Source organism: Perissodus microlepis, chromosome 7, assembly GCF_051167445.1.
Source record: "Perissodus microlepis isolate ML-2025 ecotype Zambia chromosome 7, ASM5116744v1, whole genome shotgun sequence".
Lineage (NCBI taxonomy): Eukaryota > Metazoa > Chordata > Actinopteri > Cichliformes > Cichlidae > Perissodus > Perissodus microlepis.
This window is the reverse complement of record NC_140467.1, coordinates 46,857,028-46,878,055: the sequence shown is the minus strand read 5'-3', so window position 1 is coordinate 46,878,055 and position 21,028 is coordinate 46,857,028. Positions and strand designations below refer to the sequence as shown.

Below are 21,028 nucleotides of genomic sequence, written 5' to 3'. Positions count from 1 at the left end.
AATATGTGACAGAAGATAAGATTGCCTCTTTATTTTCAATTCGAAGCATTTCTGAGGATGCTCAGAATCATACTCAATGATTTGTTAGCTAGTTAGTTATAGCTTTCCTTCTAAAAACATGTAATATTTGGGGAGGCTGCTTAAGTTTTTTTCCACTTTTATTACACTGTTATGATAAACCGTTACAGCTGTTGGAATGTCCTGTTGTGTACCTGTTGTCTCCTTTGACTGACTAGCCTTTAATCACTCTACATTACCTGGAGCAGAGAGGCCTCATCTGGGGACAGAGTCTTAGCAAGTCCTTGCTAAGCCTTAGTAAGGAGTTCTGAATTTTAGATTTCTTCTTCCTGCTATTTCTATCTGTACTGTCCTTAATACCTCCTTATTGGCACTGGCCTGAGCCCTCGAGGCAATTTGCAGTAAAACCCTGAAAGACTGGATATGCCTGTCATGACAATCTTGAATGTGGGGCACCTGGAACTGTTGGCTGTGTGTGTGTGTGTGTGTGTGTGTGTGTGTGTGTGTGTGTGTGTGTGTGTGTGTGTGTGTGTGTGTTAGGGTGGTGGTTTTCCAGTAAGTTTAGCCTTTGGTTCCAGCTGGAAAGTATTAAAAAATCTGACCCTCCTTTGCACTTACTTTGAAATTGGGTCCTCTATCTGTGTCGAGTTAAAATAAAACCTTGGCAATAAACTGTCTCAGACACTTCAGAAGTCAATGTATACAGACTGATGTTTTGAACCTCTGCATGTAAATCCCACTATTGTCCCCAATATTGTGTCAAATCCCTTTTAACTTATGGAACCTGGCCTCTGTACTTGACAGTGATGAATTCTCACACACTGAAATTCACTAAGAGGCATCAGAGCAGATTATGCTGGTATTTTTCTAGTTTGTGATTACAGTAAGTTAATTCAGTGGTTTCACCATCATGGGAACAAAACAAAACAGCAACCACTGCCTCTGAGTTTCCGTGAAGCTGGTGCATTTATCCGCTTGGTTCAGGGGGGATTTGTGACAAATTATGACAGAAAGAGATTTTTTGTTTTTCTTGGTTGCTTGGTTGGTTTTTACAAGAAAAGACATTTTATCAGCTACTATCAAAATGAGCAATGCAAGATACGCATTTAAGAAAGCAAACCAGTGGCAGAGGCAGACTATTTTTCCAGGGTTGGTCTGGCTGAGACTATTACATTGATGTGATTATCTCCTTATCTTCTTTTTTTTTTTTTTTTTACTTCTTGGCTGGTAAATCTCACTTAGGCTAAATAGTCAATGTTTTGGTCCCTCTCCCGTTTGATTTACATATGCAGGTTTCCATGCAGAAGTCTCTGTGTGGAAACCTGCTCACAAAGCGCTCAAAACAGTTTAAATGACTGCTTTGTTTAATGTGTTTGGGTGTGTAAAACTATTCCTTTAAAAAAAATAACACTGTACTGGTAGTATCTGTAGTACCTTGCATATACTCTTAGAACTGGCAGTAGTTTGTTTGAAGTGGTCAGATGAGTGGAGTAGTCGGGGCTGGCAGCAGCCACCGATTGCCAAGAAAGGGTGCTACGATGTTTATTTCAAATACTGATGGAGAAGTATGGAGAAGGACACCACCATATTTTTGTGGATCTAGAGAAAGGATAGGATAGGGTGCCAAGAGAGGAACTGTGGTACAGTATGAGGAAGTCAGAAGTGTGAAGAAGTTTGTGAGGGTGATGCAGGACATGTATAAGGACCGTGGGATAGTGGTGAGGGCAAGGAGTGACAAATGGGTTCAAGGTGGGGGTGATATTATATCAGAGACTGGCTCTGAGTGCTTTCTTGTTTGCAGTGCTGATGGACAAACTAACAGATAAGGTCAGGCAGGAGTCTCCATGAACTATGACCTGTAGTGAGAGTAGGGAGCAGGTGGATGAGAGCCTGGAGAGGTGGAGGTATGCACTGGGGAGAAGAGGAATAGTGTAACAGTGAAGACGAAGACGCAGTAGTAGGTGATGAACACAGTGCACAAGAGAGGTGACAAAGAGAGTGCAGACAGGGTGATGGAGGTGAAGGTGAAGTGTCAAGGATGATAGAAAGGTAGCAGCAAGAGTGAAAGGGATAATTTACAAGACGGCAGTGAGACCTGTTATGAAGTATGATTTGAAGAGGTTGGCACTAGCAAAAAGCTGGAGGCAGCAGATTTGAAGATGCTAAGGTTTTTATAAGGAGTGAAAACAGACAAGATTGGAAAAATTAAAAATGAGAATCTCAGAGAGACACCTCACATTAAGCAATCTGGAGACAAAGTTAGCAAGACAAGGCTGAGATGGTTTGGATATGTGCAGAAGAGGAGCGATAGGTTTACAGAAGATGCTGAATATGGAGCTGCCAGGCAAAATGAGAAGACAAAGGCCTCAGAGGAGAATCATGCGAAGGGAAAGATGCAAAGGGCTGATGTGGCCAAGGAGGATGCTGAGGTAAGATGGATGCAGACGACCAAACATAATGAAAGGGAACAGCTGAAGGAAGAAGTAGAAGAGTGTAATAATGTGTACGTGATTTTAATTATGTCTCTTCTGCTGGGTAGCTTTATCTATGAGACCAACACAATATCTGCAAAATAATTTTTTATCTTCAAAGTAAGACGTAAATAAAGTCGAGAACAAATAAAAAACCCAAAACAACAACAACAATAAATGCAAAAACATTATTTGCATAGACACGCCCCTGGAAACCTGAGAAATAACAGAGCCTCATATCCTCAACGATCTGCGTGACCGCACCAGCGGGACGGTACAGGATGGGATGAGAAGATGCTCTAACACGCCCCTCCCACCCGGGGGGACAGCTTCCATGTGATCTCTCCCTCTCCCCTCTCTGTCCTGGCTTTGACGTCAGACGTGCTCCTGTTCGATTGCCATGGCAACATCGCCCCCCATCGCCCCTCCTCTTCCCTCCCTCTCCTCTCTCTCTCTCTGCTCTGGTGGGGTCCACAATGGTACAGCCAGCATCTTGCAGCACAATGGTTGCAAGGTGGTGAGCTGAGGGAGAGTGATTCAGCATCAGCAAACCTCGGTTCGGTCCACCTCTGCTTCTTTTCCCCCTTTCTCTCTCGTCTTCTTTTTCGGACCCCTTTTTCCCTCTCACCCCTTCGTCGCATCAATGAATTTTTTCATGAAGCCTTCAGCAATGGTCTCCGCAGTGTTTCCCGTCGGGATGTTTTGAAAAGGACAGGCACCGGACTGGGATCGTCATCAACTGGCACGGAATGGTAAGGCCGGACGGATTTGTTTTATTTCAGTGTGGACGCGATGCTTGGATCTCGTGCCTGGCCGCAGGGTGGAGTGATGAATATTGATCGAAAGGGAAGGTTAATGAAGTCCACTAGTGATGCCTCAGTGAGGGGGGAAAAGGGACAGCGATTGATAAATAAATAAATAAATAATCAACCCCATCTTGAGTCATTCACAGCCGCGTGTGTTGTTCTATAACTCACTAGCAGCGCTGCGAGGGATTTCATAACGACGCGAGCCCTGGCCTGACAAAATATCTGGCATCTTGCATTGCCTTGAACGCACATCATCGGTAATAACATCATCCAAATCGGGTGAGAGAGAGAGAGAGAGAAGGTGTGTGTGTGTGTGGGAGGGGGGGGGGGGTATCCAGGCTCCCTCCCTTTCCATACATCCATACAGTCTGATTAGTCGGTGTTAGAGCGCTTTATGTATGTTTGATTGGCGGCTGAAACTGGATGTTGGCTGAGTGATGCTCTTCATGTCTCTTCATAGCCTTACACAGGATACATATTGGAGGCCTACATGCAGGGCTTGTCCCTCCTCCTCCCCCTCACAAGTCAACTGCGCACCTTGTGCATTATGCAGACCATCAGTACTTCACAGAGATGATGGGGGGGGGGTTGCCTCATAGCTTTCATAAATGCTGGAAAACTGTGTCCCCCTGCAAACAGTCTGTGCTATAGTGGTGATTTATTGGCCCATATGGGTGTTTCTAAGAGTCGTGGTTTTGCTACTGTGATTGTTTATAGTGTATATGAAGAGAAACAGATGAAGTAATTTCTGGGCTGTTTGTCATGAAAGCTGAACTTCAAATAATCCTAATCCTGCAGACAGAGAGAGAGAGAGAGAGAGAGAGAGAGAGGTGCTGTTCAGCCCTAATGTGGGCTGCATGCTGTGTAGTGGATTAAATGAGATGAAGCTGCAGAGGAAGGTAATTTCTCTAAATCAGCTTTGTCCTGAGTGCTCGATCATTGGGAAGGCATGGTAAACCCACCTGACCTATTGCACTTATTGCTCAGGTATGCAGGCGTGAGCAGGGCTCTCTGTTCTATTACTATTTCTTGTTTTTGTGCAGGCCCATAGTCATGGACTAATTGCTGGCTTTATGCTGTGCAGTGGAGTCAATAGATGTTTGAAGGGATCACAACAAACTCTTCATGTTCATGACAGGAGGAAAATAGAGTTTTCTTTTTTTCTTTTTTTTTGTGCTGTGACCTTGGGTGCTGAATTATTCAGGAGCAGGCTTCCATGTTTGTGAAAGTGCTGCAGGGAACAGGCTTAACAGTTAAACAAAGCTTTTTTTATGGGTGTCTCTGCAGCAGCTGAAGAGTTGCTTTTTATCTCTTTTTTATTGGATAAATAGGCTAAAGGTTCTACCCTTTCTCCTCCTTGTCATCTTTAGCTGCCAAAAAGGAACTTTTTCCCCCCAAAACACCTCAGGTGAATTTCAAAAGTAGCTCTAGCATTATATACATTTATATTTAAAAAAAAAAAAAACAGTCTGCTTGATTTGATGTGATATTGACTGGCAGTGAAGAAGCTTGTTTATATAACGGAGCATCATCAATAGAAATGGTCACCAGTAGACTAATATTATGCTGCACCACTGCACTCATTTTTTTCCACCATTCTGTTTTTGTTTTGCTGAGTCTGGAGCATCAGTGCAATAATCCTTTGTTATGTAATAAAATAAGGCAATGCATTAAGTTGAGATAATGGAGGGATTTCAGGCTTTATTAATCAGCAAAGTAGGGAATGTTATCTTCTAGCTATTATTTGGTTGGTCACTCCAGTCAGTTTCACACAGTCTGTGGTAATGTCTTCAAATGTCCCGTTTTACCCAAATAACACTCCTAGTCTTAAATATATTCAGCTAGCAATGCTATATAACAGCAAAGTCATTACAAATGAAACCACAGGGAGGAGAGGAATGAATAAACAACAAAAAATAATAATTGAAATTACTGTCCAGTTCAAGGTAGCTAGTCTGAAGCTGAAAAAAAAAACCCCATCTTCCTCCTGATAATCAGTTACTTAAATATCCACATCAGTCATCTGAGGGCCTGTCTGTCATTGCTCTCTTTTATGGAAGGTCAAACTCATCATTAGATGAGGATGGGTTACTAAGGAACGCTGATTTAGTCTGCCATCACCCAGTGACCCCAGCTGAGCATTGTTCCTAGCTGTGGATTGGTGCTAATAATCCATATTACAATGACAGCTCAGTTATTAACTTGGATGAATTAAATTCAACAGTTGTCTCACGATGGATAATTAAACAAGAAAGGAAAAAATATGGAAAACGCTGGCTGTGAAAAAATGTAAGCAAGTAAGGGAGAGAAGATTTATTTAGCCAGCCTGAAGTAGATTAAGTGGTCACACTTAAAATCACATAACTATTAGTAATGTACTAGATATAACTGCTTAGAAAGCTGACAAATGTGCTCCATGGACATCTTTCATAGCATGCTCTTATTTATTTTAGTTTTAAAAAATGAAATTCTCACTGTGTGCCAGTTTATCCCCCCCCCCCCCCCCCCGAGTTGCAGTATTGCTTACAACTACAGACAAACAGTGACAATATGCCTGCAGCATGGGAAATGCAGTTATGTAATTGGATGTGATCTGACAAATATGCAGCTTTTATTTGCCTTTACAGATAGCTGCGTGCAAGACCATGAGCTGTTTTAGATTTGATCTCAATCTTCTCACACTGCATATGAAGATAATTAGGAGACAACAAAGGTCACCGTGGAAACCTTTGTTGGACCTGAGGGTGGAGGTTTTACATAAATTCATCAACACAGGGGGGGTCGATTTTTGTTGTTTTGCTCAAACTGAGGCGTTTACAAGTATAAAAGTTCAGAAAGTATGCCACAGTTGAAACAGAGCAATAGAAATGTTCACAGTTCACATGACAGTGCTGAAAACGTCTCTGTCATTATGCCAAAATAAAAGTTAAAAGTGTTCAGGATGCCATTTTTGCAGGATGCGCGGTGTGCTCCAGTTGTGGCTCTTCTTCTCTTTCTACTGAATGTGTGTCAGGTTTTGCAAGAAAAGCTGTAAATCAGATGACTGCACTCAGCACTTGCCAAAGGTGTACATGTCGTTACTATGCAGCCTATCAGAAAACTGCAGCGTCAGCGTGGTTTTTCGGCCAGCATGCCTGCTGTTTACCTAAAGCAAATCAGAGGATGCGAGCAAGACTATGTACGAGAGCAGAGACAGAGGAGGTGAGCAGATTTTCAGCTGTGAAGAAACAAATCGATGGGTGTCAGTGAGCGTTCGGATTCTGACACCCCTTAGATGTGTCAGTCCAAGTCTTGTTCTCCTGCCTGGGCCCTGCAGTTACTTTTCTGTTTTCCCCGAGTCCAAAAGGGGGAGGCTGTGCTGTGTTTAGCTCAGGCTGCACAAGGAAAAGACGAGGCATTCGCTGCATACTGCAGGAGAGGCTGAGGCTGCTGAACCAAGCACTCACAATGGAGCTCCGAGGGAGGGGGAGGGGAGACAATTGCAGGCAGGCTGGGAGCCTGGGAGTGGGAATGGTGGGAGCGAGGGAGGGACAAAAGACAGGAAGGGTAGGGGAAAATGCAGGCTCTCATCAGTGCGGACGATGGAGGGAGGAATAAAGAAACAAGGGGGGATATGGGCAATGTTGTGGTGCGAACTGGGTGACATCAACAAAAGGAGCGGAGTGGGAAGAAAGAAAAGATGGATATGAGAGCAAACATTGGTATCTGTGGACATTTTGACTGGCACATGACTGGCTTTATTGTGCTTTATCATTACTTTTTAGTAGTCAATCAGCCTGACAGCACAGACAGTGCCTGTGCTGAACAAAGGATGCCATGGGGAGAACCATAGAAGCACAACAATGCCATCCTGTAGCAATGTGCCTGAGTTCAACCCAAAATAGGCATAAAATGCCTGCTGAAAGCAGGTGAGACATAGCTACCACACAAAGACGAGCATCATTATTACCTGTTTCCAACACCTGCACCTTTAACACTGTTCCCTCCGGTGCTTATTACTACACTGTACCATTGGATAAAATACTTTTTTTCTCTGTCTCAGAGGCCGCTATGTCTATCATTTGTGTCTATGAATATTTTCAAAAGTAGAAATGGCAGACATAGTGAAACACACCTTTCAATCCTGAGAGACTCTTGGTAGATATTGGCATGGCGCCCCTTGGCTGCAGTTCTGCAGCTAGTAATGAAATGGACCCCCGTGACACACAAAAAATATCTCATAACAGATCCTTTAATAATAGTCTGTGGGCTTTTAAACTTACCACACTTGAAAGGTCAGAGTCAGAAGAACTTGACGGTACCCCAAAGCCTCTTAGCTTTACTGCAAAGGTTTTGTACTGGTTATTTTGTACTGGTTTGGATAAATAATTTTAGTATTGGTGTTGACCACTTTATTAATACACACAGCCCACAAAAGAAAAAACACCAGCAAAATCTGTTTTTGAAGATTACTTTTGTGTTACCTCAAACTAAGGTTTGCCTTTCCTTTGCCCTGGGAGACAACTAACACTGTATCAGGACCATGTATTACAGTAGACCACCTCCAGTTCAGACCATATTAAAAGGAGTAACTATTTCACTGTATCCATACACTGTATCTGTGATTAGGTGAGTGCAGCCTTGCTAGCACTTGTTAAAAATGAATGGGTGCAAAACTGTCTACTTGTTCAGCTGGCTGGGCTTTGCACTGAACTCCTTTGTTGAGTTTGTAACTAAACACTAGCATGTTAAACTTAAAAGAGAGGAAAGACACGGTAGGAGGAGTCAAAGATGGAATAATGACCATATTCGGTCACAGCTTCACCTGTCTTAGCCATGCAGAGCAGGTGCATCTGTGGCCCCAGCTAGCAGCCTCACAACATGAGCACTGAGCACCAGATACACTGTAGAGCATCCAAGCTCTCCTTTCTGTAGCATCTGCAGATACTTTTTTTTAAATGGCCTGGATCAATACACTAAGTGTTCATACAGGGTAGAAGGGTAACCACGAAAGTTACTGCAGGCCGCACTCAAAACTAACTTGCAGAGCGTGGTGGTCAGTTTTCTCTTTTAATCAGTTGCTCTAGTGGTGCTCTAGTGCTGATCATGCACAATTTTGATAACCTGGCGTGGTAAAATATGATCCGCATTTTACTGTAGAGCTACTGTAGTTTGCCTCACCTATAGTGATAATGTGATTGGTTTGGTATATCAAGGAAAAGCCTTCACCATGTACATTTAAATCTCTGTATATATTATAGCTGAAAATCACTGTCATACATTTAGTGTTTTATGTGTTACACACACAGATAAATACACCAATACTCTCTTTGGAATAGTTCTATGTAAAAGACTATTTGAATGTAAATTGTAAACCATACAACACTATATAATATAAACCTTTCTGCCAGGTATGTGCAAAAAAGAAGCATCAGAAAATCTTAAACCTCCTACAGTTGATTGGACAAGAATTAGGAACTAATGCTGTATTTTAGGATCATGCCTCCTAACTAAAGTGATCACTAGTTGCCTGAGGTACAGTTGTACCCACAGGGGTGGATGTAACACAATGCCCAGGATCCAAATAACAAGGATCAGCTACAACTGCAGGCAAATGCACGTACACACAACAGCCACTCCAATTAATCCTGAGATGTACCATACATCATCTACATAAGCCCATTTTAGATAATTAAAACCTTTCTGGATTTCCATGCTGTCTTTTTCATTGTGCCGTTCTTGAGTTTCTCTAGTTGCCTCTAAATGGCAGTTGGTCACTTTTTTTGTAATCATACAATAGATTCATTTCTGTAAATGCAATGCTGCATCTGAGACAGTTTATTTACAGCCTATGTGAAATAGCCTGAATTTGTTTGCACTGCATGATTTCTCCTCTTTTTATATGTCTCCTATTTTTTTGTGGATGACTGTTAGCAATTTAAAAAAAAGATGACTGAAGGTGACGCTTACATAAAAACCAGAGCCAATACTTGTAAAACTCTTCATTTTACTTTTTAAAAATGTATTTAGAAACATTTTTAATCTGTTTTCTTTCTTTATTTTATTTGTTAATGATTCCATTTCTACAGCCTGCTTCCCCATCTAATAATTTGGGACTTAATGACATGCATAAAATATAAAGTTATTGTTTCAGTTATCTATGTCTCTTGTTTAGTTTAAGAAAAAAGAAAGAATCAGAGCTAAATCAATGTGTTGCTGCTTTTGTTTTAAAAAAAAATCTGCATTAGTAATGATCCTTTTTTGGGAACAGTAAAGTGCCTTTGTTTGTCTGTGCGCTTTGTCGTTCACTAGTTTGCTGTAAAATTGCACATCACCCACAGGTCCATAACAGTTATTCAAATATGTTAAAGCAATTACATGGTCTGGAACTGGGACTGATGGAAGTTCGCTCAACTGGTCCTGCATTTAATAACTTTGACACAGGCTCTCAGTTGTCATTTTCAAACTAGGAAAACAAAACAAAAAAAAATGTCAGGCATGATGGCAGTGCTACTAAAGTCCTACCGACTACTGCGGTTTATATATAGTTTACAATGCAAAGACTCCTCAACATCCTATAAGGCTGTTGCTTTCTTAAGCGTGATGCAATGTAGAGTAATACTTCGGAGACAGTTCTCACCTTCATAGAGTCAATCCAGTTTTAAAAAGCACAGAGCTGGAAAGTGAACTTCCTGAAAATGAAAACTTTGTTCTCTGAGCTCCTGAAGCAAGATATTAGCACCATGCAAGGCAATCGTGGCTCAAGAGTTGGGAGTTCGCCTTGTAATCGGAAGGTTGCCGGTTCGAGCCCCGGCTTGGATAGTCTTGGTCGTTGTGTCCTTGGGCAAGACACTTCACCCCTACTGGTGGTGGTCAGAGGGCCCGGTGGCGCCAGTGTCCGGCAGCCTCGCCTCTGTCAGTGCGCCCCAGGGTGGCTGTGGCTACAATGTAGCTTGCCATCACCAGTGTGTGGATGACAGGTTGTGTAAAGCACTTTGGAGTCCTTAGGGACTAGAAAAGCGCTATACAAATACAGGCCATTTATCAAGGCATTTATGCTGCCATTAGCAAAGTTAGCTTTCTTTTAAAGGCAATGAATCTGACATGAGACATTGTACTGCTGGAAACGGTATCTGCACTGCTCACTCTAAGCTGTTTTCTACACAGTTTTGTCTGATGCTGCGCTTTCCACACTCCTGATAGAAACCCCTGCAACCATATTAAACATGCCCTATACATCACAGTCTTCTGCAGAGCAAGGCTGAAGGTGAAAGGCATTTTAAAGCAGAGTAAGTCATGCTTGTAACTGCTGTAGTGTTATAAAATCTTCACTGGAATGGTCAATTCATTGTAATGTAGGAAGGTCTGAAAACTCTTCAAAATCTTTGAATGAGCTGAAAATCATCCTTATCCTTACTTTTTGCTTATTCAACCTCTCAATCAGCTGATGCCAGCTTGTACTGAGGAGATGTATTGCAGTCAGGATGATATATGGGCATTTTAAGGAGTGGTGCTGAGCATAATTGTAGGTGCAAGCAGCATTTCGGCCATAAGGACAATCAACAGTATGTAGTCACAGGGTTAAACAAACAAAGCACAAAACCTGGTGGGTTTTTTGTGTTTGTTTTGTGTGTGTGTGTTTTTAGCTGTGGGCTAACGTGGGAGGGAAGAAACTGTTGTGGTGCGATTTGTTTTGGTCTGTCGTTTTCACTGCTTCTTCGTGAATAACTTTTCCTGATAATTACCCAATTTTGCTTGTTTTTAACGACGTGCCAGGCAGCCATCATTTTAAAACTGTAATCTCCAAAAAATGTTGGCTCCCAGGTAAATTGTTTATGGTCTGTACTCAGTCTCTCCTTCATCTTTCATTCGTTCTGATGAAAGTGTATTCACCATCTGCTGTTAAAAGTCTTATGGAAACGTGTTGCATTAGAAATTAAAGTTTATTTATAATTTTTTTTAAAAGCAAAGAAAGCATAATTAAAACATGTTTTACTGGTTTTTTTTCTAAGGCTGCAATATTTTTAAATGAACATCTGCATGTAAATATGCTGCTAGGTTTGACAGGACTGTAGTGTGCAGGATCCCACCACCATCTAGGTGGTGTTTACCAGCGTATACTGCTGGAAGACAAACAGTTTGGCCTGTTAGGGCTTTAATATCTTATGTACTCAGACAGGTAAAGATTAGAGCAGCACAGATACAGCTAGCCCCGCGCCAGGGCTGATTCAGTGTTGACCTGTTAGAGTAACAGCAAATATTATGCTACTTAATGTGGTGACCGGGATGCTAGTCAAACACACACATGTGGAATGACATTACTATAGTGGTTTGACGTGTTGGAGACTGTGGCCTCAAAAATCGCATATCTTTCTCGTCTCATTGCCCTTCCCTTTTCTTTGTTTCAAAACAGATTTGAAAAAATCAGTTTATGAATGATTATTAATTAATTTCTCCTAATTTAATAGCACAAATTCCTACCACACCCAACAGTGAAATTCACCCATTTACTTTAACACTTTTTCAAGTGAAATAAGCTGAACCCAAAATCTCCCACCTTCGAGTCCCTTATCTCTTTTCTAAAAGCTGCTTTGCTCCCTTTGGATTCAGCACACATATTAAAGCGGGAACTGTGACAGTATTAGAGGACAGCTAGAGTTAAAAGAGACATTTATGTCCATTTGCTCCTCGGAGAAAATTGCAGAGTCGGATCCTTTCAATGCTTTGCGAGAGACGAGGACGTCCTCCAAACTGTTTGGTGACATTTGTGTGGTTTTACAACCACATGTGAACTCCCGAACTACCGAAAAAGGTCTTTTTACCCCCCCTCCTTCTCTATTTTTAGTAGCATCATTAACATCATGTATGAACTTATTCGAAAGACGTGGTCTTTAGCCCTCTGGGACTTTCATTACCTGAAAACCCCTCAAAGATAGAGTGATTGTGGGCGAGCTCTCCCTCCAGCTTAATGTGGGAGCTACTGTCATTCAGAGCTTTCTTTCCTCTTTGCTTCACTCTGGCAATGAAAAAAAAAAAAAAGCTAAAGAAAATTGGCAAATCTCCAGTTAAACCAAATTTACCCATTAGCTGCTGTTTCACAGTGAAAGCCTCAAAGCTTTACCAAAATTCACTGCACTGCTTTTATGCAAATGCAGTCTTTGATGGTACTGGCTTTTGAAAAAGCTTTTTCACCTGTGATGGTAGTGTTAAATATATTCCGCTTGTGTAATCCTCTTAGTTTCCAAACTGATATGTTCCTGTAGGTTGAAAAGGTTAACAAGTTTAGTGTTCTAGTGTTAAAATAGGAGGTTGGATAAATGCATACAGTGTCAACAGGAAAACGGTTGACATCACTTTTTTTATTTGCATTTGTGGCACTAAGATTGAAAAATCAGAAAAACATGTAGTTGCACAACATATATGTCACGGATTGATTTCTGTGACATGTCATTGTATATTGAGATCAACTATCAATGCATAAGCACACGGAGATGTTTAGCCTTAATATAAAACCTTACAGTCTTGGTAGCTGGGGATCGGTCCGCCAGGGCCTCCGCTCCCGGCCGCCGCCCAACTCACATTGCACCCGATCCCTACGGTGCCTCCTGCGGGTGGTGGGCCTGCAGGGAGATGGGCCCATGTCCCTTTCTTGGGCTGTGCCCAGCCGGGCCCCATGGACTAAGGCCCGGCCACCAGACGCTCGCCCTCAGGCACCCTCCCCGGGCCTGGCTCCAGGGCGTGGCCCCGGTAACCCTATCCCGGGCAGGGTGAACTGTTGCCTTGATGGTCTTTTCATAGGGGTCTGCTGAATCGCTCTTTGTCTGGTCACACCCTACCAGGGGGCAAAAGCCCCCAGACAACATAGCCCCTGGGATCCCTGGGACACACAAACTCCTCCACCACGATAAGGTAGTGATTCACGGAGAAATTCATCTGACAAGGATGCCCCCTGTGCGCCTCCTGAGCAAGGTTTTCTGGGCATGTCCCACCGGGAGGAGGCCCCGGGGCAGACCCAGGACTTGCTGGGGAGATTATATTTCTCGGCTGGCCTGGGAACGCCTTGGTGTTCCCCCAGATAAGCTGGAGGAGGTGGCTGGGGAGAGGGTGTTCTGGGCTTCTTTGCTTGGGCTGCTGCCCCCGCGACCTGGCCGGACAAGCAGAAGAAAATGGATGGATGGATGGATGGATGGATGGATGGATGGATAAAACCTTACATTTGGCAAAAAACAAACACAGCATATCAGCACAAATACCTCATACCTGCTGTCAAGCATGGTAGTGGAGGGATGATGATTTGGGCTTGTTTTGCAACTGCAGGACTTAGATGGCTTACAGTCATTGGATAGACCATAAACGCCTTTTACATACCAAAGTATTTCAATTTCAAATGTGAGGCCATCTGTCCAACAGCTAAAGCTTGGCAAGAATTGGGTAATGCAACAGAACAATGATCCCAAGCAGCAAATCTACAACTGGATGAGTGAAAAAGAAAAGAATTGAGGTGTTGCAGTTGCCCGGTCCAAGTCCAGACCTCAGCAGTGCATAAATGAATGTATGTAAACCCCAGTGAAGTGAAGCAATGTAAACAAGAGTGGGCCAAAATTCTTCCACAATGATATAAAAGACTGAAAAAGTCACACAGAAAAAAGTTGAAGTGGTTTTAGAAGCTAATGAATAGTTTTTAAGGGTGCTGATCAGTAATTATTTTTTAAACTTTGGGCAGCTATTTCTTTGTCTCTCCTGTCTTCGAGCTAAGCTATCTAAAATTTAACGAACCAGATCTCATACAAAGGGCAAAAGAAAGCACGTTTTAAAAAAAAAATATATAGATTATACTATTAGCTTTAAATTTACATTTACACAAAACCTGTTTCAATCAATTTTAAAAGGGAAAACTTGCTTTCAGCTGTTTTGGAATTCATCAGCAAATATCTTCTCATCGTCTTTCACTCATCAATGGGACCACCTCCTCATGTCTTATTTTCAACACGCATTGATCACTGCAACCACACTGCAATGTGCTCTGATGAAGAATCGATAACTGGTCAGTTCATATTTATCGAGGACTGGGAGGTGACGAATTGTTGTTTTTCTCATTTTTATTGAGAATGATGGGAACAGAGTAGAGAGGACACAAGTGAATTTTCCTGGTGGGTTTCAGTCCCCACACGGGGAGAGGTGTGAGTGTTGTTTTGCAGAAATACAATAATAAATTGTTTTGCCATTGTATATGTGACAAATTGCCACTACCCACACCTACATGTGCTCACTCTCTGCTTCTCCTCTGTTTGTGTCTTTCAGGTATTTATGAGCAGGCATTTCTTATATAACTGCAGCCAACCAGTCCTGGATGTAAAGATAGCCTTTTGTCAGGTGTGTGTTCCTTACAGGTAAAAAAGGTACAGTATTCATTCACTTCCATTCCCTCTATTCTTACTCTGTATGGGTTTTTTTTCCCCTGTGTATGCAAAATGAGCTCTTAAGCAGTTGTGTGCTCAAAAAATAATTTGAAATGTTTAATTAAGAAAAAACACCTCCACTATTCCTCTTTAACTGAGGTCTATACCAAAAAGAATGCAGTATAATCTGCTCATTACTGAAGCTTAATTGCTGTCTCCTCTTGAGTTCCCACAGTGTAAATACAGAACTCAGCTGGGGTTGTGATTCCATAAGATAAAAAGTCTTTATTTTGACTCTTTTTACCTACGTTGTGTTGCTTGTTATAAGGAAGAAACACAGACAATTCAGTTGGAGCTCAGATAGATTGGGATGTTTGCACTGCACATGAGATTCTAGCTGAATGTTTAATAGCTGCTAAAGATACCAGATATATAGGAATAATCTGATCATAAGTTTGGAGGACATCGACCTTCAGCGCCTTAAAGCAGATTTATCAATCTTCCATTGTGCACAAAGAAGATGGTTCAACCATAGCAGTGCATATGCAGTAACTTTGCTTGTTTTGTGAGCTGTGTTATAATTACCAAGTCTGTAATTACCTGATATGCTTTGTTGTGGCACCATTTGGTTGCCTGCTTTGCCCAAGTAATTACTGCCTGATTGCCGGGTGAAATGTAGTCAAGTAAGGACTAAAGCTAATGTCGTTAGAGGGGCTTTTACAGAGATTATATTTCTGCATTGAATTCGTTCAGCTGTAAACTCGGCTAAACCTTATGTCCTGTCTTGTTTATTCTACTTTACCATTTTTACCAAATATACCTTAATGTATGATTTTTTTGCCTTTACAGCAGTTAAATGCATGTTATGATGTGATGCTCTTCTTAGATATTAATGATGGTTATTATGGCTATATATCATATAACGTATAACAAAGATTCGATATCGATTTTAAAATGAGTAGCCTAATAAAAACAAATGTGCAGCGTAGATGTGTTACATATGCATTTTATGTCATCCCTTTGCAGGGTTTTGGAAAACAAGTGGATGTGTCATATATTGCCAAGCATTACAACATGAGCAAAAGCAAAGTGGACAACCAGTTCTACAGTGTGGAAGTGGGAGACTCTACCTTCACAGTTTTAAAACGCTACCAGAATTTAAAGCCCATTGGTTCTGGAGCTCAGGGAATTGTCTGGTAAGTGCTCAATGGTACATTTCTCTAATGTTTTATTTTATATCATATCAAGCTGTTTGATGGGCTTTGGTGTAATCTTTAATGCTCAGTTAACTCATTGCTAGCTGATTTTCTAACGTTTTTAATGTTGGAGTGAATTTGTGAGGTTTTCTGAATAATTTTGCTAATTAATATATATTAAAGTCATATTTTCTATTCTTCTGAAAAGCCTGGAGAAATTTCTTCTTCTTTGTTCATTTGCACAAATGTTTGGTTTAAACTTAATCGAGGCAAGCAGGTGCAGTGATTTTAATTGTTTGAATTATCTGTGTCTGCTGATAAATGTTAATATCTTTAATGTTAGGGAAAAAAATAATCATTAAATGATGTTTTATGTTGACATTGGGAACATAGGCTGTATATAAAAGATGGATTTTAACTTTTTTGCTTTTAGAACTGATTTAATTCATCATGAAATAGGTTCAGTAATGTGTTGAAAACAGACATTTTGGTCCATGGTGACCTGATAGCCACACAGTTGCTTCAGATTTTTCAGCGGCACATACATTATGGGAATCTTCCATTCCAATCCAATAGAGCATTCCAAAGGTGTTCTACTAGACTGAGTCACATTTGAAATGATCCTGCTGGAGGCAGCCATCAGAGGATGGGTACACTGTGATCATAAAGGGATGGACATGTTCAGCAACAATAATCAGTAAGGCTGTGGTGGCTAAATGATGCTAAGTTAGGACTAAGTTGTCCAAAGTGTGCTAAAGGATTTTCCCACACCATTACACCACCAACAGCCTGAGCTGTTGATATAAAGCAGGACTTGAATGCAACATTGTTTCATGTTGTATGCAGCAAATTCAGCTCAATGGCATCTGAATATTTCAGCAGAAAACCCAGACTAATTGGACCAGCCAACATTCTTCCAATCGTCTGTACAATTTTAGTAAGGCTGTGTGAACTATAGTTTCCTCTTCTTAGTTGACAGGAGTGGCACCCAGTGTGGTCTTATGCTGTTGTAGCCCATCTGTTTTAAGTTTCAGCATGTGTTCAGAAATGCTCTTCTGCGTGCTTTGTTTTTAACAAGTGGTTATTTGGGGATGGTTGTGCAGGAAAATCCTAGTAGATCAGCAATTTCTAAAATACTCAGACCAGCCAAACAACAGCTGTGCCACGATACTTAAGTCACCTTCATTCTTATGTCCGGTGTGAACTTCAGCAGGTTGTCTTGACCATGTCCATCCATTCTTTTCCACTTATAAAATTCTAGGTCATGATGGTGTTGTTTCTAAAGGCAAGAAGTATGTTACAACTCGGAGAGGTGAACAGCCATTTGCATTCACACCTACAGCCAATTTGGAATCATCAGATAACCTAACCCCACGCATGTCTTTGGAGTGTGCGAGGAAATCAGAGAGAACACATGCAGACGTTTTTGCTGTGACAGTGCTAACCACTGTGCCACCATGCTAGCCCTGATCCTGTCAGCATGCTAAAATACATTGAGTTACTGATTGGTCAATTAGATGTTTGCATTGACAGGGAGTTAAGCAGGCATACCTACTAAAATCCGTGTAGCTTGAGAGGCTGAAAAATAAAGCCAAGGTGCCCTAAACCTAATTCAGGCGACCAGCAGGGGGGTTTCCTTATTAGCTGCCAGTAAGAAAGATGCACTGGCGCAGAAGTGTGTGGGAAAACAACCCTACTTCTCAGTTGATCTGTGACCTCAATAAACACTTTCCTGATGAGTTTACAATCTTAATTGCTTGTTTTAAGCCACATTTGGACTAGAATTGATAGCAAATACCTAAAAAAGCCAAAAAGACAGTTAAATTGTTGCTACTTTAAAAGAGTAGCAACAGTAATAATACCTTGTGATAATAGTATGAATTGTAGTTGTGGTGTTTCTGAATAGACTTTCCTGAAAAAATTACACTCATCAAATATCAGAATTAGCTTTTTTCTCTTAATGTTTTCCACAGATGTGAAGGGTGTAGTCTTATATCCTTCCCGGTGTGCTCCAGTGAGCTGGTGACATATCGTTTATTTTGAATATGGATGTATGAGCCATAAGAGCCTTACAGGGTGGGCATTAAGTGGACCCTTAATCCAGATTGCAGAGGAAGCTTGTATTCATTACAAGTCAACTCACGCACGCCCTGTCAGAATGCAGAGGAATGTCTGCCAAGCCTCCACTTAAAGGAATGCATCTTACAGTCTTTGTGAAATGACCAGACAGAACTATAAGTTATATTTATGTTAATGTTGTGTCACTGAGGGTGATATTCTCATGCCACAAACTCTCCCATAGATGACTTGAGCTGACATGTTTTACTACAGTGTATATTGTGTCATTTTGAAGATTCACTAGCTCTCAACTCTCCTGCCCTTCACTTGACCTCTCTCATTGTCCTTCCTTTGCTTCCCATGTCCTCAGTCCCACTCTCCTTCCGCTCCAAAGCAATTTCGTGCATTTGCAAAAGAGCTTGGGCAGGCTGTAACTGCTAATGCTGGGATTGTGCCCATTTTAAGGATATTGTAGAGATGGATGGCAGGGAGTGCAAATCTAATTGAACCTTCTCTGCTGTGTGCTGCTTGGCTGTGTCCACAGCTGTCATCTGGTGTCATATGGTGATAGCATTAAAGCAACCAAACCACATAAAACCACAGAGAATGATATAAATATCCTTGACCATATCCTGATCATAGAGATGAAATTGGTTAAACTATAAGGCCTGGTTTAGATGTTCACAAATACATAAAAACATAATAAATGACTTTGACATGTGTTTTTATAAAGATAAAACAGGTGACTTGCTGTGTCTTAACTTCAGCATAATCCCTGACTGGGTGACATAATCATATTTACATAAACATCTGTCTGATGGTTTGCACAGATGGTTAAATGCTTACACATTTTATAACATACATGGGCTTTCACTGCAAGCAAATAATATGCATACGAGCAGACAGAGATCCAGAAGCTTGTCTGGAAAAAATCAGCAGTGACTAAGTACACATTCTGCTTCTCTTATGCAATCAGTAGAGTCTTGTCCCAGTAAAGCCTGAGAACATGCTAATGAGGTAAAACTTGTTCTTGCTTGTCTTTGCCACAGTTAAGAGTCACTCTGCTAATGTGGTCGCCCACAAAAATCCCAATGTGTGCACATCTCTGACTTTATGAGTTGGTCAGAATGAGCTTTCCCAAGCATCTTAGGAGGGATGAAGGCTTTAAGTAGTTTAGCTGGTTATGACATCATCTTTCACTCAGCTACAAATGTGATGACTGACTCCAAATCCCTACTGGATCAATGCTTTTATGAAGGCTCCACTGTTTCCATGGCCACACATCATCTCTGGCCTGCAGTCTCCACACAGTCATGGCAAACCACAGCGTATCCCACCCAGCCGTACACAGTCAGATGCTTGGAAACTCAATTTTATAGCATCTTGTCAGAAAAGGCACATTTTGAGGTTGAGCTGAGACAGTGAGATGACATTTTTATGGCAGCTTTTTCTGTATTACCGTTTAACGAAGGCCAACATAAACTGCCACAAACAGCTAAAATACCCGAGGCTTTCAGAAATTGGGATTGTGTTGAGCCAGCAAAGCACCCACTCTGCTGTAATGGTCATCAAACTGGTGGAAGGAAAGGGCATCTACATATAACACACATTCTGCTATGGATGGATGGATGGATAGATAGATGGATAGATGGATGGATAGATGGATGGATAGATAGATGGATAGATAGATGAAACTAAATACCCTTACTTTTCCCACACTAATTAAGAGGGTAAGTAGCAACCACTTAGCAGTTTTCGCAGTTTATTGTTTTTGTTTGGCATTCAGGTGCGTATTAACACAACACTAAGAAAGAAAGACATCATCAATGATCTTTTCTCAACCTGAGAAAGAAAGGAATCGGGGTGTTTGTGATGTAGCATAACTTAAGCAGCAAGGAAGGTGATAAGTAAATAGCATTAGCAGACGATTGAAGTTCTTTTTAAGCATATTTTATTGCTAGCATCTCCCTTTTACCATAAAACAATCAAACAGGCATGCAAAAATCCCACTGGCTTTATACAAGACTTTGCCCACACCTGACCTCGTTAGTCCCTACCATTGAAACAAAATAGGTCAAACCAAATAATACAATTCTAAACAAAGAACAGGAATAAAGTCATGCGTGAAACTGACAAACTCATTTACTCAACTAAATCGTTTGTAAAGTAAAACACTGCATACAATATAACTCAAAAGGCTACTTTAAAGAAAACGAACAATACTATACAAAATGAAAAACCCTCCATTTGGTTACACCCAGTGATGCAATCATTGACCTCATGACCCTATATAAACAGGAAGTAGTGGGCGGCCCTTCCCATACACCTGTTTCACATATAGGACCTGAATACACAACATGGACACCATGGTAAGTATAACCAAAGCAACATAAAGAAACATAATTTACCAGACGTGCCTGTAAACAGAAGAAAATTCAGATGATCTGATGGTTAGTAGTGTTTGCTTTAAAACACATGCATGGATGTAAAGAATGTAACTACTGCTACCACAAACAAAACCCGGGATATTGTGTGTTAAGAGAAGTTACACCAGCAATGTCTAAATTAAAGCATTATGGCTGACTGTAAAATAACAGAACACAAAATAACAATATATGCAAGTGACAATTGGCAAATTAATTCCGTTCTAGCCACTTTGTCACAGTGTTGCACTGGGCCAATCAAAGTCCTGACTTCAACCTGACTGAAATGCTGCAGCGGGACTCTAACAGAGCTGTGAATAAATGAATGCCAGCAAACCTCACTGTAAAGGAGACTGGTCCAAATTTGCTCCATGATGATGTGAGAGACTGGTAAAAGTCACAGAGAAAACACTTACTTGACTCTGTTGCTGTTAAAAGTAGTACAACAAGCTGCATGTTGCCTTAATTTATGTTAAATAAATAATTTCTTTTTACCATGACTGTGAATACAAAATGCAGAAATAAATACAATAATAATTATTAATAAAAAAATAAATTAATTGAATATAAGATTAGATAAAAAATTCAAATAATAGTAATAATAATAATACGATATGAGAGTAAACTCATTAAATTAAAAATAATGTATACATTTATGTTTAATCACAGTGTGTC

General features: G+C 41.0%; 1 protein-coding gene across 7 annotated transcripts in view; it reads left to right on the top strand.

Moving 5' to 3' along the window:
- The first annotated feature begins 3,005 nt into the window (after positions 1-3,005).
- Positions 3,006-21,028, top strand: part of mapk10 (mitogen-activated protein kinase 10) — a 41,481-nt gene continuing 23,458 nt past the window's right edge. For all 7 annotated transcript variants that reach the window (XM_084935471.1, XM_084935469.1, XM_084935470.1 and 4 more), the window contains exons 1-3: positions 3,006-3,241; positions 14,579-14,650; positions 15,703-15,872. In XM_084935471.1, coding sequence (XP_084791597.1) covers positions 3,239-3,241; positions 14,579-14,650; positions 15,703-15,872 — 245 coding nt within the window. In that variant the 5' untranslated portion in view covers positions 3,006-3,238. The remainder of the gene's footprint in view (positions 3,242-14,578; positions 14,651-15,702; positions 15,873-21,028) is intronic.